Below are 18,936 nucleotides of genomic sequence, written 5' to 3'. Positions count from 1 at the left end.
GAATGGAAAAAGAAAGAGAGGAGTCGACGGGTGGCCCAGTGGCTTGGGCGTCCGCCTCGGCTATGGAAGCTGTTTGGTTCGAAACCCACTACCAAGTATAAGTGCCGCCCTGGGAAATTCCGGATTTACATCCGGCTGTCTGACTTTGGGAGAAAAGAAAACAGAACATGTCTGCAAACAATTATTTCCGGCGACAAGACAGCTAACGCTCAAACACTAGTGTTACACACCTGTATAACCGTCCTGCGATTTTTTTGCACGGGCATATAAGCCTTTGCGTTGCTGATGAAACAACCTGAACGAAATGGATAAGGAAGAACTTCGATAGAAAAGCAAAAAATGCTGCTGCAAATAAAGCTCATATCATGTCAGAACTTGCACAGGTGCCGGCAGCTTACACTACTTCCTGCATTTCAACGGCCGCTTATCTGTTTTTGCAGCCAGCGTCCGCTCCGGCGGACGCGGCTGTTGCGACGCGTCTTTACTCTCTCTTTCACTCTTTCCTCTTATCTTTTCACTCTCTTCTATCTGCACGTGGCAGCGGAGGTGGCTCGGCTTGAGCCAGTCGGCCGGCCCGCGCACTTTCCTTTTCATCCTTCTCTCAGTCGCAACAACAACAACGAACCAGGACCACTGCACAACACACAGAAGTGCGTGGCGCGAGTTCTGTCACGTCGACGGGCGAACTAGGTGAGACGCCTTCAGTGAACTGCGCATAGTGCGAAGTCCTTTCACAGGGGGTTACCTGCTTCTCGCGGCCTCCCGCGGCGAGCTCCGGGTGGTAGCGCACCAGCCGGCGTCCCAGCAGGATGAAGTCGTCGTCCTCCAGCTCCAGCATGCGGAAGCTGTACACGCGGGCCTCGCCCACCTGCTGCCGAAGGGCCGCCCGGCTGCCCGGAACGTGCGCGTCCTGCGGATGGCCAGAAGTCGTGCGTGTAGCAAACCCTCTGCAAGCACAGGCTACTTGCGGCGAAATTCATGCGAACACTCCACATGCAGAGGTGAACAGGCTGAAGCGCATGCTTGCACTAATTGGTTTGGTTGGTTTATTGGGGTTTAATTGGTCCCGAAACAACTCAGGCTATGAGTGACGCCGTAGTGAAGGGCTCCGGAAATTTCGACCACCTGGAATTCTTTAACGTGCACTGACAACGCACAGAACACGGGACTCAAGAATTTCGCCTCCATCGAAATTTGGCCGCCGTGGCCGGAATCGAACCCGCGTCTTTCGGGCCAGCAGCCGAGCGCCATAACCACTGAGCCACCGCGGCGGGCTTGCTTGCACTAATTGGTTGGCCACCATGTGAGGCACCCTAAAGTAAAGGCAAGGGCACATGCTAGAAGACACGGATACAATAAGGCAGAAGAACTAGGCTCTCGTGTGCATTCCTGCTTCCTTAATGTATCCGTGTATTAAGGAGAAAGCCTTTAATGGCTCATACTGTCGTCCGTTAACAAAGCGTGTCACACGCGTTCAACTCGGGAACTAAAAGAGATAGAAGAAAACCAATGGTTGCTTCAGGGAGAGGAGGAAAAAATTAACCTAGAAGGCAGTTTGATGAAACTGCAATGCTCGCCGACAAGCAGACACAGCAAACGTTGGAAGATAAATATTCTTTTATAGACAGGAATGTCAAAATTCAGTAACCAGGTGAATTTACAAGAACACTAAGGCTCAACGCCTGAGTTTAAGGCCGTCAAAATCTTGTAAATCAAATAAACGCAAAAGAGCACTCATGTGCCCACTTGTGGGGCGAAAACCCGCAGAATTGGACGGTCTTACCGCGCTATTCTACCTTTGGTGTTGAGCAGCTGAGAATGTACACCTAGCGCCTGTCCTATTTCCGACAGGCCAGCGGCATCTGCCGAGAGGCGCTCACGCTCGTACGTATGGGGTGTTAGGAGAATTAAGTTGGCGACAAAAGGCTGCAGAGCGAGGGATAATTCATGCAGTACTGCTACGCATTGCAGAAGATGTATGGTTTGTGCTGCAGCCTGTAATCTCGTGCGGAGAGTAGCTTGAAAGAGCGTGCTGTCAACTTGACCACAAGCGGCACTTCTCACCAGCGACACGAGGAGGAAGTTGTGCAGTTCCGTCACCAGACCAGCCTCCTGTGCCTGCGAGGGAAGAAAGAGAAGGGGGGGGGGGGGGGAAGGGGGGGGAGTCAGACCGGTAGCACGTGTGGCACCGATCGCCGAATTAGCAGCTCTGAAGCTAAATGAGAAGCAAGCACAAGCCAATACGTGTCCCACCAGAACACATTTTGCCCGGCCACACATCACCATTGCCCATATTTAGTCAAAGTATTTCCTTGCTGAACTGTGCAGAGGAGTTACTTTATACCAGGTATGATCATCTTCTATTGAATATCTCCTTCAGCTAAGGGAGCCGTCATCTACAATCACGCACGGGGCATGCGATTCCCTCTGAGCGCCCTTCCTCCCACTTGCGCGAGCATTACTGCTCTTAAATAAATACAATGTTAATGTTTACGCTTTTGAATTACTAAAATTCTGTTCGTTTCGACCTCTCCGCGGCAACCTACAAGTACTTCCGGCAGATGTATTTGGTTTCTATGTAATGTTTTCTTGCTGTTGTTTTCTTTTGCATTTGTAGCAGTGAATTCAACTGTTGTTTTTGTTTTCTTTTTTTTCTGTTGCTTTCGTTCACTACGAGTACTATATCTGCATCATGTCTAATATGTATGTATATGTTTGGGTATCAAGAATATGTTTGCTTATGTGATGCTGTACTCTGCCGAAATAAGGGATTGCGGCCCCGTCAAGCTGTCCAAGGACCGCTTTTTTTCTACAACCTCCCCATCTGTACTTGATGGCAAATAAATATTTCATTGCATTTCATTAGTAAAAAAGGTCACATGAATTCTCATGATGTTTGGGAGACGCTCCGCTTGCCTGGCTTTCTGTAGAATGAAGCGCAAAATAGGAGAGAGGCAATACCGAGGAAAGTATAGGTGACACTGAAGAAATTTTACGCCTTCAGTTCCCTGCGTTGAATGCGAAAAGCATGAGCTACTAACACTAACCAAACAGATGATCCGCAGTCTACGAGCAACACAAGCCTTGGCTACCCCCAAAAAGGCTTCATCTGCGCGCTTGCAGGGAGACGTACGTAATACAGAATCTACTCCTTCGAAGGGAATGAATCGTAGTCGCCGACAAAGTCAAAGGAAACAGGGTTGACTCTTCGGCGCCCATGCCGCTTCCTAGCTAACCATTTCCAACAATGAACTTGCATGTGCTGCAACTAGTCTTCTTGGATTTGGTCAGTGACCGTATTTTCTCGTTTCTGTTTGATAAGTGACCGGACGAAATTTCGTTCAGCTGTTGACTACATAAATATTACTTCTTTTCTAACAGGCACCAGAGTGTATTACAATTGCTGTAGGCGACTTGCAGCACAAGATGCTTACTCCGGGATCTCAGCAGGTAGTGCACGTGAATCCAAGCTAGGGGGTCTGCAGTCCTTCATATATTTAATCAATCAATCGATCAATCAATCAAGCAAAGCAACCTTATTTCGCAACTTTATAAGGCGAAAAGGTTGGCCAGAGAAAAAATTGGCTATGGCTTAGCTTAGGTTAAGCCTGGATATCAGCGAAAAGCTTCGGTGAGCGTCATACGAGGAAGCCGAGCGCGCGCCGATGCACACTCGGTAAACACGCACAGAGCGCGCGAACGACGGCGAAGGTCGACCGGCGGCGAAGGTCGACCGGCGGAGCCGCGCTCGGCGGCGACTCCGCCGACCACGTGCGCCTCTCCAGTGACGTGACGCGGCGAACTCGCGCACGCGCAGATGTGGCTAAAATTGATCACGGCGCACGCCAGACCCGGTGTTGACTAGCCTAGTGAAGCTTTTCGCTTCAAAAAGCTGCCACACTGCAGCTTGACAGGGCTGCAGCCGCACATCAGTCATGTTGAGCGCCTGTGTCCAGCGCCTGTGTTGTGTTCTCGCTCCGTTCTGCGTTAGCGCTGTTCCCAACATGATCGTAAACCAACAGCTGTCCCAGCTGTTGGTTTACAACAAGCCCAACAAGACCAGCTGTCCACTCTTCTCACCCATCAGTGTTTCGAGGCGTGCCATTGGGAGAGCAAAAGCCCTCTTTCTAACGCAAATCACCTGGTAACCTACTCCAACATGTTTACTAGAGGTTTTCATTCCGTTTATGAGGATAGCGCCATAAATAGGTCCGTAAAGCTTCGTCGGCGGAGACAGCTGCCAGCTCGACGACTACCACCTTGTCTGTACCACCGGAATCATGGTTTGGTCCGAAACTTTGTATTCAGTCACCGAGTAAAGGTTAAAAATTAAGCACGTTGGGCGCTAACTTAGTAATCTGTATGCGTGTATTCTTTTTGTTTTGGTACATTACGTTGATTCGCGCACTCAAATGTGTGTCTGTTGTTGCCCCCTGATGCTGTGTAGCATCAAGGCAGTTTTGGATTAAATAAATTCAAAATGGCCGATTCCACATCACAGAACTAATTAGCTTCTGCAGTCATTAAGCTATACAGTGCAAGTGTTACTAAATAAGATCAGTCTATCTAGTTTTAATAACGCTCGAATAACACGTAAAATTTTGCGTTCAATGTTTCTGGAGTCGTGTTTGCTGTTTCTGGCGTAAAATGGTAACGCGTACAGTAAAAACATGCACATGGTAGTTTAACCTCTCATATTGCAGTATGATGTGCATGTTAACCCTAGTCTTTGTATAACACCTTAATATCTTTTTGATTCATTTACTTCACCACTTAGTTTTGTAAATTTATGATAAAATGTGACTCTTTCTTTAAGAATAGCAACTCATATCTTGTATAGAATTTTTTTTGTACTGCTTTCACTGTTGCATGCCGCCGGCTTCCAGCCCTCTTCAAGCTGTTGCTGCCGCTTTTTTCCTGGGAGACCGTCAACATCGTGAAATGTTGAAAATAAAGGTGAATTTAATTGATTTGAATTGAAATAAACAAATCCCGCCAGTCGTCCGGGCGGATGTCCACTCTCACCTGCATCAGCACGTCTTCGATGCGGCGGTCGTCCACGTCCACAATGATGTTGCGAAATCCCGAGCTTGTCACCTCCGACCACACGTCGTCCTCAGCGAGGTCGAAGGCGAGCAGCTTGCGCTCGGCCATGGCCTCGTCCCGCTCCAGCTCCTGCAGTCGATCCAGGCCTGCGGCGTGCGTCCGAACACGCTGCTTTTCACAGGGATCTTCCCTCGCACGCACTGCTCTGTACACAGCTCTTAGTTGTCTCACTTTTTGGCCCTCACTGCCGCCCTTGAGGGACATGACCTTCCCTTTCAAGCGCTCACAAGCTCGACTGCATCTTCGGCGATTTTTTTACGCCATTTGCTATAGTTATACTGCGTACAGCCTTTGTCGAAGTTAAACTTTAAGGTGGAAATCTGCACTAGTTGAACTGGGTTCATGACGCAACACAACACCTTCAAAGGCACACGCTTCTTTCCTAAAAATTGCACCATGGGAAGCTGAGCAGCAGACCGGGCCATACCTTGTACCCGCTGACCGGTGGCTGACCGGCGAGAGAGGGGAGCCGCAACCACCACCTAGTGTCGCGTCCTCCTCCTGTTTGCGTTGTCATTCTTTCAGCTACTCTCCTCACGAAAAGTAAACAGCCCAAACAGTTGCATCCAAGACGGTAATATGACTCTTGCAGCAACCGTGCAAATCTCAACTTTCAGAGCAATGGGGACGGCACTTATCACATCAAAGGGACCCTGAAGTGATTTCGATGGTTATATTCTAATGCATCATTTTTAGTCGCCGATGTCTTCGGTGTTGTTAAGGCTGGCTTTAAAGCTTTTTACGGAGCGGTGACGAGTGATGAAATACCGATAGCTCATGTGCTTTTATCAGCCTACGTAAATATAATTTCATTATACTTTTAGAGAGAACTGGGCCGCATACGATAGATAACGAACCACACAGCGAGGCGCAGAAGCGAACCTTTTTAGAAGGCTCAAACGTGAACGAGCGACGACAAAGGGGAAACCAACACTACTCCGAACAGCCACGGAGGACTCACCATATTTTGGAAGTTACGACGCCGTAAATACCTGCTTCCCCACAAGACAGTCACAAGACATCAGGCAACTACATGGAGACGGCTACAACTCATACACAAGTCGCTACATATACAGTCAGATTTGGCCTACGCAGTACACTCCAGAATGCGTGTGGTGCGGAGAGATAGCTACCCTCTACCACTCCACATGGGGCTGTCGGGCAAGCCCGATAGAGCCCAAAGTTACAAACCCGTCAGTCGAGCAGTAGGAGGAGCTTCTGTCCAGATCCGACCCGCAAGGTCAGCTTGCGCTGGTTGAGCGGGCCGAGGAGGCCGCAAGAGCAATGGGATCTTGTACCTAGGAACACCACCTGCTGCTCAAGACCCCAACCCCTAAACCACGTCCCATTTTGCGGAATAAAGTTTTATACTACTTACACTACTACAAACCTGGCCTAAAGGCGGAATATCTGTCTCGCACACCTCGGTGGACACCTGAACCTCGCCTTAAGGGAAGGGAGGAAGATAGGAGTGAACGAAGACACCGTATTCACTAGACGCGCCTTTGTTCATTCCAAACCATCGAGCTGGCATGGCGGAGTGGTTACCGTGCTCGTCTCGCACTCCGGAGACCAGGGTTCGATTCCCGAACTCGACTAAATTCCTTCTCTGTTTTATTTATTTATCTCGTCTGACTAGAAAGCTTAATTAGGCTAATTGGTTAATTAAGCAATGAACTAAACTCAGTCCCACTTTGTTGGAGCGTCACTATACGATCACTTTAATTGGTTGCATGGTTACTAGCCAAAGTACAATTGGCTCCGTTTGAAATTCGCGCACTGTGACGTCACGACCGTTTCGACCAATTGAAAAGCGTGACATTTCTGTCGACAACCCCTGCTTACAACGATGAGGCATTAAAGGCTTCCGCCCTAATAAGGGTCCATACGTACCTTCGCTTCCCTCGTACAGGTAGGCGACGAAGAGCCAGCCCATGCGCTGCACCAGGTCTGCGCAGGCCGCGGCCAGCACCCTGGGCGAAGGGGCCAGCTGCAGGGTGTAGGCCCCCCCGTCTTCCTCCTCCGTCTCCAGCTGGGGCACACGCAACGCGGCGCACACCGACGAGGCCAGGGAGGAGGCGTGGCCGCCCCCGATGGGGCCCAGCAGCGCGACGGCGCCGCCTTCCAGCAGGCCGCACACTGCGGAAATTCAACGAGAAATTTATTCCCTATATTACCAAACAGCGGAAATGTGTTCAACAAAAGTTACGATCGTTCATAATTGCTCAGTGCATAAATGCAAAAAAAATTTTTAGTTCATTTATATTCATTTAGAGCCGCCGCGGTGGCTCAGTGGTTATGGTGCTCGGCTGCTGACCCGAAAGACGCGGGTTCGATCCCGGCCGCGGCGGCCGAATTTCGATGAATTCTAGAGGCCCGTGTACTGTGCGATGTCAGTGCACGTTAAAGCACCCCAGGTGGTCGAAATTTCCGGAGCCCTCCACTACGGCGTCTCTCATAGCCTGAGTCCCTTTGGGACGTATAACCCTATAAACCAAACCAAACCATTTATATTCATTTCGATACACAGTACGTGCGATAACCATACTTCAAAGTTAAATTAGCCGCCGCGGTGGCTCAGTGGCTATGGTGCTCGGCTGCTGACCCGAAAGACGCGGGTTCGATCCCGGCCGCGGCGGCTAGAATTTCTTTGGAGGAGAAATTCTAGAGGCCCGTGTCCTGTGCGATGTCAGTGCACGTTAAAGAACCCCAGGTGGTCGAAATTTCCGGAGCCTTCCACTACGGCGTCTCTCATAGCCTTAGTCGCTTTGGGACGTTAAACCCCACAAAACCAATCAAAGTTAAATTACTAGGCTTTGGGAACTACAAACGAGTGTGGACTACACCGCATTCTTTCTTTAATATTGCCACGAATGGTTGTAGTGTTTGTTTGTTCATTCTTCAAAGCTGCCGGCACGCCACTTTATCGCTTTGTTTGTGATGCAAGACGCGCCTAGATTTATCTCGATTGATCGCATCCAGGCGGATCCGACTCTACGTTGTTCCAGAGTGTTCTAGTAACTTTGCAAGCTTTATCTGGAAAGTTCGCTATCAGCTTTAAAAACAGCACGGCCGAGAGCGGCGGACATTCTGTTCGACGACTGCCGAGCACGCTTCTTGCTACGCCGCCGCCGAGTGATTCAGTTCTTTGCGAGCGCAAGTCAGCCCAAATAAAGAGTTTCGTTTAGAAGCGATTCTCGCTGTTTTCCTGTTCACCGGACTGCAGTCACCACTACGTGACAATATCGTCCGAAATGGCATGAAATGTCCAACGCGATTTATGTACAGGGGCGCTAGCATTGTAGGGGGCAGATCTGAGGGGGGTAGATGTGAGCACCTCTTGCGCTCCAACAGATAATCCGGCTCAATGGGGGAGGAAAGTCAACTTCATTCCTGAAAATCCACCCTCAGTTCCTTAAGCTTCAGCACGGCGCACCTCTTTGCATATGTGTGCGCCGTTTGAAGCTCAAAAAACAACCTGGTGGGACAGCCAAACGGGATGACAAACACCAGCGGACCGTGCGAAATGGCCTCTATCGCAAAATGAATCGTCTTTTCAAAGTGCAGGTTGTCACCCACGCCTAATGAGGACACCGGCACTGTTCCAATGGAAGTGTACTATCAGCGTCAATTGAAACGCGAACAAGCCAATTGAAACGCGAACAGCACAACTCGCAGATATTATACTAGGGAGGCAAAATACATGAGCAGTTGATTTTCCCATCGAAGCCGAAAAGACCGCTCTTCTGAAATGTTAATAGCCCACGCCTCTATTTCACTTCCAGCCTCTAATATGCTTGATTTTTTGTGCTCGCGTTTCAGGTGTTCTGTTCGCATTTCATTTGATGCTGATAGTACAGCCTGTTATGCATATTGGAAGAGGCTTAGTGTAATTGTTTACTCTTTATTTGTTACCTGCGTCGCCCGTAGTACATTAAAGCAGAGGGGCCACAGATGTTAATTATGGGCATGAACAAATTCGAAGCACAGAAGAAAGCATCATTTGATGTCATATATACGGTGGTGGATAGCAAACTGTACAAGTCACGGACAGTTGTAACAAAAAAAGGATAACGAAAGACGTCACCCTTAATAAACAGATTCACAACAGCGCTACGGCACAAGGACAGAAGAAACACGAAAAAACACAGGACGGGCGCTGCTACCAACTCTTTATTGCGTGAAAAACCAGCACAGATTTATACTATTTCCTTGACCACGTGATGCACTGTCAGCCACGGGACACAGCGAAGGAACGCTTCACACGTTTGGGGAGTCATCACACAGCTCGACAGAACTCATAAAACGTGCATGCACTATCAAAAACTGTAGCATTACCAAGCTAATGATAAAGGGACTAACAGATACAAAGATGTGCATGGACCAGCTACAGCCAATGACAACTGCAGCTCAGATAGGCAAGAAAATGAGTACTTCAAAGCAAAGCGGAATCTTTGGGCTACGTAAAAAACATTCAAGAGAGCGAGAAGGCGCAAAAGCATGAGAAAAGCACGAGCAAAATGGCGATGAAAAAAGTAAAAGTTGCTAGGCAATAGGCACAGTCAGCAGGCTAAAAGCGAAAACAAGAAACCGACACCAACAAATAACACGGTAAAAGTAACAATCGTTAAAAAGGGAAACTAAAAGAAAGAACAAAAACATGAACCGCCACCGGCCAAGCAATGAAGACGGTAAAACAACTAAAAGTCCTTAAAAGACAGAGGAGCAAAGTTCCGCATAAGGTCAACAAACAAAACAACGCAAAATAAAACACTATAAGGTGAGATGCAGGAAAAACCGTTTGTCAGGATGTCTAGCAGTTAAAACGCAAGAATCGCGTCCGTTCAAGAAAGGTCCTTTCTTTCTCCTGTAAACAGACAGATGAGCTGCTGATGCACTCGTCCCCAGCCTTTTCAATCAAAAAACCTTCAATAATCTCCCTTTCTATTCTACTCCTTGCGGTCGCCAGAAACTTGGTGTCTGAAAACATAGGTCGACAATCGTGACGGGGTTGGTTACAATGTAGTGTTTTTCGTGTTTCTTCTGTCCTTGTGCCGTAGCGCTGTTGTGAATCTGTTTATTAAGCATGAACCAACTAGCCCACACCAGAATCCTCTTAGAACGTCACCCTCACGAGAAAATTCTCTGGCCCTCAAGCCGTGATCCAGCCGCCTCGGTAATAGTTTGGTGCCTGGTTACACTTTTCGCTGTTTATGCCAATTTTAGAATGATAAAATAGCGGGAAAATTTCAATCTGACATTTCTTCTGGGGTCCTTTAGCCCTTGCCATTTTTGGTTTAGGCTTGGTTTCTGTTATGCTAAGCTTCCGGATATAATTCCCTATAACAAATATGGCTGGCCTATTCTGGATTTTTTCAAGTTTACTTATACGGTAGATACATGTGCGTCCCGGCTAACACATCCATATTCAAGTATTCATCGCACATGACTGAAATACAGCCGTATTTGTAGGTTACTTGATAAATGACTGAAATTCTGCCCCGAGAAATACAACTGATGCTGCATTATTTCCATTGTAGTTAGCATCAAATCGACTTCACAGAAATCGACTAGGGACAGAAAATACAGAGAAGCATTCCTAATCCACAAATTTAAAACACTGCAACCAACAGGGATTAACATGTCCGGAGGAAACCTGGAATCTCTCACGTACATTCCAGGGTTAGCATAATTTTAAATTAACAAATGTCTTGCACGTGGTCAGAACATTTCCTAGAACCTCGCATAAGTATATTATCGTTCCTTTCACCCTTCCCATGTCATATCTTCCACAACATTTCCGGCCTTCTCACTCTCTCCCTTTGTTCACTTTTTTTTTTCTCTAATCCCCTGCTATCAGTTCTCGGAAACCATGACATTCCTGTTACCCCCTCCGCCCCCACCTTTTGGCTTTCTCTGAACTCGAGCCATTCCCCCCCCCCCCCCCCCCGCATTGTCCTTCCTTAGAAATGCCCCCCCCCCCCCCCCCCTTTCTTTCTCCTTCCAGTGCCAGCCTATTTTGTTTGCCTTGTTTTCATTTCCCTGTGCAACGCTGACTAATCCTCTCATCTGAGTTTTACAGGTCCACCCAGCGCATCCCCCCCGTCGCAGCCCCTTCAAAGCCTTTGTTCATTACACAACCCCCGCATATAAGTTTTTCCACTATAGCAGTTTAACGAACCAAGGTTCACCTCCCTCCCCTTCCCGACATGCATCCCCTCTCACACCACTTTCCTTCCCCCACCCGGGACCTTCCTCCTCGGAACGAAGGCCCTATTTAATCCCTGCCAATGATGAACGCTTTGCCCAGACGAAGACAAGTCCCCTTGTCGAAACGTTGGCTCAAGCAACCTGAGGTTTCTCCCTCCCTTGTTCATTTTGTGATCGCCAAGGACCATATACCACACCCTCTCTCTACCATGTTTCATCTACAGTCAGGCGTAAAAAAAGACACCTATATAACCAAATACTTTGGCAGCTTAAGGAAAGTATATGCAGCGCAAAAAAAAAAAACAGGGACAGCGGAGAAGACACAAACAACAGGACTGGCGCTGACCTGTAGTTGTCAGCGCCAGTCCTGTTGTTTGTGTCTTCTCTGCTGTCCCTGTTTTTTGCGCTGCATATTACTTTCCTTAAGATGAGCCACCGACTAGCCCATACCAAAACTTTGATCCTTGACGGCGCTTGAAGTAAATAATTCTATACTGCACGAATGGTTAGCGCGTGTTCTTGAAAAGGTGACGTGAACAGATTTTATTTATATTTAACATGTCCCAACGCACGCACCAGTCTGCAATAGCGTCTAAACCAGCTTTCAAGGTTTGTGAATCGGAAATGGCGCTAACTATTCAAACAGAGTTAGCATACACGACTTTTGGTCTGACGAACGGCTTCTAAGCCAGTGATGTAAGGGAACTGGGCGCTAATGCAAGGTTGCCTCGAAAGTAACTAAGGACGCTGTTTGCACCTTTGATACACTCCTACAGGGGGCGACAGGAAACTTGTGGGCGGATGGCATTAAGATATTTGCCGGGATAGGCTGGCACAGGACAGGGTTAATTGGAGAGGTATAGGAGAGGCCTTACTCCTGCACATGCCGTAGTCAGACTGATGATGATGATGATGATGATGATCTTTGATGCTGTCATAGCGATACTGTCATGTTTCCGCGACCATGTACTAACTACGGTCTCCAGATGCTTCGAAACAGGCTGCCTAGTACACTAAACAAATATAAGGTAACGGATGAGCAGCTGCGGGTTCTAACCAAGAAAAAAGTATTCGACATTATTAACTAACCCGTTTACCGACATTATTACCGACTTTACCGACATTATAATCGACATTATTAACTAACTATTTGATTGTATTTTTTAACTAATCCACTGATTCACTATTTTTGCACTTATCTTGTTCTGTATATTTTTTCGAATATAAATGATTGTTCCTTGTTATTCTTCCCATCATATATATTTGGTGTACTTCCGAACTGTCGTGCTTGCTGGCATGTTGTCCGGGGAGACGGGGCCGGTCAAGCTGCCCTTGACGCAGCTTTTATCCCGTCACCCTCGCCACACCTCATAGTACACGCCCTGTACTTGCTGTGGAAAATAAACTGAAACTAAAACTATCTTCGAACTAGGGTACGTCAGTCGAAGTTAAACTACAGTTTTCTTGAGCTCTTCCAGGTGATATAACTCGAGAAGAGACAAAAGCTTCATGCAGTTCTAACAATTAAGGTTTAAATATAGTACACAGTTCATTATTTATCCTTAAGGGCTTCAAAAGTTCGGAAGTACGATTCGAAAGCAGCGCTAATCACATCGTAGTTGACCCTGCTGTAGGCAGATGTCTTTCTGCCGGGTGTTTTCCAAGCCTCCGCATATAGAGCTGTCAAATCTGCTAGAACATTGTGTGGCCGCTATAACCTAGCAATACGTGTACATTGCACGCACCATGAGGCACATTACGAAGCAACAGGTCGAGTACATGACCAGTTCCTTCACTGCATGATGGCTCAAGCACATACTGATAAAAGGTATTGTAATCTACAATATCAAAAAAGTTTGATATAGATCCCTCCAGCATTATCTCTTGGTTCGCCCGCCGTCGAGCCAATATCCAGACGATGAAAGTACCCCCTCCCCTAGGACGAGGCATTAAATATAAAGTTTCAACAAAACTGTATAAGCAAACTAGAGGTTGTACCGATGAACAAGGCCAACAAAATGATCCAATAACCAGTGCCTTCCCATTAACAGCCTTATTTCACAAAAAAAACGTCGACTCAATTTCAGGATCAGAAAATTTCAGTTGGACGCATGGGATACCATTATGACGAATAATTCTGGCTGCGACATGTTAACTAGCGCAAATAAAACAGCAGACAGAGACAGAGAAGCAGACGGGACACAAGCTAGCAGGCCGATAGGGAGATTTTTGAAGCTTCCTGCATTAAAAAAGCATGAGACAAATGCGTAAGCATCCCTTCAATTGCCCTCACTGGTAAATATTTGTCATACATAGCAAAAAACACGTGCATCACCTTGCTGTGAATTTTGTGATCGCTTGCTCTTCCGATATGAAAGGAAATCTTTGCAAAGTTGAGTTTCTTGCGCATGAGCAGACGTGATTTGGCGAATTGAGAATCTTCTCTTGAATGTCTATTGAACTTCAGTCGAAGAAAAAAAATAGCGCATGTCCCGTCTGCCTCTCTGTCTCTGTCCGCTGTTTTATTCGCGCTAGTTAACATGTAGCCGCCAGTGTCTCCGCACCAACTAGCCCAAGTTTCTTGTTTAGTACTATAATAAACGCCCCACGCGCACAGCGGTCTCTACGAAAACAGTGGTACATGTCAGGAAACATTTCAGTACTTGCTATAGTCGCACCAAGCCAACATTTTGTACCCAAAACAATGCTCGGTTGGCTGTTAGAAAGAAGAGCGTCATTAACTTAATTTTTTTATGCTTTAGTTCATTGACAAAACCCGCCGTGGTGGCTCAGTGGTTATGGTGCTCGGCTGCTGACCCAAAAGACGCGGGTTCGATCCCGGCCGCGGCGGCGGAATTGCTTTGGAAGAGAAATTCTAGAGGCCCGTATACTGTGCGATGTCAGCGTGCGTTAAAGAACGCCAGGTGGTCAAAATTTCTGGAGCCTTTCATTACGGCGTCTCTCATAGCCTGAGTCGCTTTGGGGCGTTAAACCCCATAAACAAAACCAAACCAAACCAATCATTGACCAATCAAACCAATCATGCCAATCCATCGTCTCTAATGAGTGCTAACAACATTTTGACCTTAGAAAGCAGAAGAAAGATTTCCAGGCTGCGGTTTCTGTATCGGCTCTGCAATCACCAACTTGGTATCAACGCGCAATTGTTCATTCATCCACGTGAGGGTCGTCAAACTCGGCACACCCATCTTTACAACCTGGAACCAATCTTTGCGTGTACTAACAGGTTTAAGAACTCATTTTTTCCGCGCACTGTCTCACAATGGAATGCACTCCCAATAGAAGTTTTTTCCGTGCATGATGCAAATGTTTTCGAAGAACGAGTACGAAAAGCTCTGGGTTGATGTTACTCTTCGCTTTTTGCTGATTCATTTCTTTTTCTTTCTTTTTCTGTGTTTGCACTGCATGCTGCGCGTTTGATTGCTTTGACTGCTTTGACCTGTTGATTGCTTATTTTTTTTTTGTGATTGCTTGCTAATGGTGGCGCTGAATTGCGTTTACTTATGACCTGTATTGCCCTCCTGCTTGGTCTTCAATGACTGCAGTATGTTTTAAATAAAATAAAAAAATAAATAAAAACGCTGACATTGCACGTCACGCCATGAAAGCTACTTTGCCATTGCTCCTATGCAACATCCGCTTCACCGTCCAATTGAAAGCGCCTGCTCCCCAAGTAAGGCTTATATTTCAGGACTGGTGTCCAGCTTTCTTGGCTGTTTGTTTGACGTAAGTCAACAGTTTGTTTTGCTTATTAGTTTTTCAACCCAACGATCCCTTGAGCTTGTATGCTTTGTAAGCAAGGTCTGGTGGCCTTTGAAAGAACTAAAGCGCACAATAATCGGCCTTTTTTTTTCCAAGGCAGAATGCATCCAGCCTGTGAACACGTTCAATAAGTACCGCAGATAATTCCAGCTTCGTAATGCACTGACTTCTGATAAGCACCTCACAATTGGCTGCCGTCTCATTTGCATCGGAATCGGTTAAGCCATACAAAAAAAGATGGTTTATTGGGGTTTAACGTCTCGAAGCAACTCAGGCTATGAGGGACGCCGTAGTGAAGGGCTCCGGAAATTTCGACCACCTGCGATTCTTTAACGTGCACTGACATCGCACAGCACACGGGCCTCTAGAATTTCGCCTTCATCGAAATTCGGCCGACGCGGCCGGGATCGAACCCGCTTCTTTGGGGTCAGCAGCCGAGCGCCGTAACCACTGAGCCACCGCGGCGGGATACAAAGAAAGAGACGATTTATTACGCCTTTAACGACTTTCTAAGCCAATCATTTTTTAATCATTCTTGTCAATACTTCATGATCTTATCGTGGCTGATCTTCAACGTTGGGTATGACTGTTCGAATTGTATCTGCCTGCTCTGCTTTGTTTCTAAAGAACGAAGCCGAGTTTTCACGTCATTCAGGTCTGTGGTAAGTATCAAAATTATTGCGCATTCCACTGCTTTTCAATTTGTTCAGCAGTTGGGGGACCAGGGTTGGAGACAATATGCCTCTGCATGTCAATGTCTCTTGATGTGCACACGATTCGGCACCGCAAGACCACGACGCCGACAGAAAAAAAAAATCGCATAGATCGTTTGGTACGTCTCTTTCAAAACGTACCGCGAACCTTTCGAAGGGTAAAAAAGACCTGCAACGCAATTATTAAGGGCCACCGCAATCCCGTATGTTCCGCGCCCCATCTGCACGGCGCAACGCCGCTGCTAAAGTGATTTCTTCGCAGACACTTGGCCCCGTCTAAGCCCGCATGACAATGTTGCCAGCTTGGAATCGCAAAATGTTTGAATTCATCGCTGGCTGGGCACTGCTGATTTTAAGATCGCAGACACCGCAGTCGAAGAAGCAGAATCACTGCCGACCAGTACCAGGCTTAAGCCGTTGAACGAAAATCCATCAAGGTGGACTGTTGGTTTTTTAGGTTTAGTTTGTTAGGGTTTAACGTCCCAAAGCGACTCAGGCTATGAGGGACGCCGTAGTGAAGATCGCCGGAAATTTGGACCACCGACCACTCAGGGTTCTTTAGCGTGCACTGACATCGCACAGTACATGGGCCTCTAGAATTTCGCCTCCGCCGAAATTCGGCCGCCGCGGCCGGGATCGAACCCGCGTTCTTCGGGTCAGCAGCCGAGCGCCGTAACCACTCAGCCACCTCGGCGGGTCAAGGTTTACTGCAGTGGAAATGTTCGCAGTGAAAAATTGCTTGTGCAATAGTAAAATTTGTAAGGGTATCTGCCATCTCACCAATTCCATGCCTCATCGTCCAGACACTTCGCAGCGCAGAGGCCGACTAGACAATTTTATTCACTCGGACCATTTTATATCTTGCTTGTATTTATATAGGGCTTGGGTTTGTGCAAGCAGGAGTGCAAACAAAATGGCGAAATCCGTTGGTCGCGTCCTGACTGTCCATGCAAGCTGCTGGCACCCGAACTCTGGGTAGCATGTGGGGAAAATACCGGAAGAAACGATTTAGTGCATGGGGATAGAGAGGCCACTTTGAGCCCTCAGGAGATTAAGCATGGCCAAGGTTGTAGGAGGGTCCAATGTCCATGTGCTTATCCATTGTGCAGGACAAACCAAGCGCCCACAAGTGGTAGACGCTGCAACGTGGGCAGTCTACTCGCAGTTGCGCATTGTACATGTCGCTTGTGTTTTCTCGTTTTCGTCTCGTCTTTTGCGCAAGTATGTACCCCTTTAAAACCTAATCACCCGCAGAATGGCAAGTTGTCTAAAGTTTTCTAGCCTGTCCGTTCACAGTACCGCTGTATTTATTTATTTATTTATCATCAGGGCCGAAACATTATAAGGAGAGGGTGGAGAAAGCACTAGTGCACAATTAAAAATAATAAATAAAGAATGGTAAGGCATGGTAGCTCCAGATTATACGATCATAGCTAAAGCTCATTTGAGTCGGGTGTTCTCAAAAATGGAAACAATGTCGCAAGAAAGGTGATTCCAGTCTTGTGAAGGTGAAAGTAAAAAAGATTAAAGAAATGTTTTAGTATTACCTGGCTGAATACCGACCTTAAAGAGATGGTCAACACGGTGAGATACTATAATGTGGCTGAAGAATAAATTCATCACGGAGAGACGGGTGATAGTAAAGCTTGTGAAAAAAGATGAAGCGAATATTTTATTCGGTGGGATGCTAATGACGGAAGAGAGATATGCGATTTCATGGAAGTTGTGTTGAAGTGAAACTCCACTTCCACCGAACTGTGGAAGTGGATTCGTCCAGTACACGTGCAGCGCAGAAAATACAAGGATAGACTCCTAATCAGATTGAAATTTTGGGAACCTAAAGAAGGGACGCGTAGTTGAGCGCAACCGCAGCTAAGCGGAGAGACGACGCTCGAAACTTCGATCGGCGGCAGCTATTGGCGCAAGACGGAGCTAATTATGGGTCTACTAGATCAAATCTCGACAACAAAGCAAACGGTTGGGCGCAATTTTACAGTTTTACAGCATTCCACTTGATATTTCAGACTGCGACCGCTTGCCCACTGACGTCGCTACGATCGGTGGCCATTAGTCCTTCGTTAATGCCATTGACACGTCGCCATATTGATAACTGTATATCCTCTGCGAAAAATGTTTATGCTCAGTGTTACTGCATATACAGTGCTTACTGCGGAACAGTGTTTTTCTTCTCATGATACCATATTCATATACGCTGGTTGTTAACTCCAGTGAAGCATCTCTGTAGACACTGTGTGTTTCAATTTGCAAGATCCCGCTCTGTTCAGCCACCCCCCCCCACCCTCCACCCGTCTATATAATGCTCGCCGAAGGCCTTTAATATAAATAAATAAATAAATAAAATTTTAGCTGCGGTTTAACTAGTACTAAACCTGCTTAGAGAGCGAAAGCTATTGGTATTGGGCAACTATACGCGGCTTGCCGTGTGTACCGAAGCGCCATTCAGGTGTCCATTGACCCAGGGAGCTAGTTATGCGCACTCCCTTTCATTGAAATAATCGGAGTCTAAAATGTTGTTAGCGCCAACGCCATTGAACACTGTGAACGCCGACGGCCTATGGCTTCAGTGTCACGTTTCTGCCACAACGTTGTCAATGCCAACGCATGCAGCACACATCTGTCAAGAATGAGGCTGTTGACTTTGTCCTCCTCGGTGCGAGAAAGGAAGAGATAAGGAAGCGTCATTCGCCACGCGTCTAAGTCGGCCCTATCCCTTCCAACAGCTACCTCGACGGCTCGGCTATTGTTCATGGGCATCCACAACTCCCTTACGGAGCTGCCGGAGGCCCATCATGCGGCACAGCTCGTCCTTCTCTCCCGCACCCGCCCGGGTCGCGCACTTCTCTCCACCCTTAAGCTCTATCCTCTTATCCCCCTTCCTACCTCGCTGGCCATCCCTTCCCATGTCTCCTCCCTCCTAATCCGTTCATCCCCTCCCTAAGAATATGCATCCTGAACACCACCCCTCCCGCAGAGCAGCGCGAGCCTCCGCGCTCTGGCGTGAGTGCGGTCGGAAACCTGCCGTGGTTTATGTGGATGCCGCCTCGAGCCGCTACCCAGCGCACACCCTTGCAGTCACTGACAACTCTCTACAATCCACTCTTAC

The 18,936-nt window shown here is 47.4% G+C and overlaps 1 protein-coding gene across 2 annotated transcripts in view; it reads right to left on the bottom strand.

The window, feature by feature from the left end:
- The window catches only part of LOC149325144 (glutamate receptor ionotropic, kainate 2-like), a 144,439-nt gene that overhangs the window by 47,914 nt on the left and 77,589 nt on the right, over positions 1-18,936 (bottom strand). For both annotated transcript variants that reach the window (XM_089563136.1, XM_089563137.1), the window contains 4 exons: positions 7,000-7,245; positions 5,026-5,192; positions 2,065-2,118; positions 746-910 (listed from right to left, as the gene is read on the bottom strand). In XM_089563136.1, coding sequence (XP_089419262.1) covers positions 746-910; positions 2,065-2,118; positions 5,026-5,192; positions 7,000-7,245 — 632 coding nt within the window. The remainder of the gene's footprint in view (positions 1-745; positions 911-2,064; positions 2,119-5,025; positions 5,193-6,999; positions 7,246-18,936) is intronic.

Source organism: Amblyomma mixtum, chromosome 10, assembly GCF_055824585.1.
Source record: "Amblyomma mixtum isolate Tamu chromosome 10, ASM5582458v1, whole genome shotgun sequence".
In the NCBI taxonomy this organism is placed as follows: Eukaryota; Metazoa; Arthropoda; class Arachnida; order Ixodida; family Ixodidae; genus Amblyomma; species Amblyomma mixtum.
This window is presented reverse-complemented; position numbering and strand designations above follow the sequence as displayed.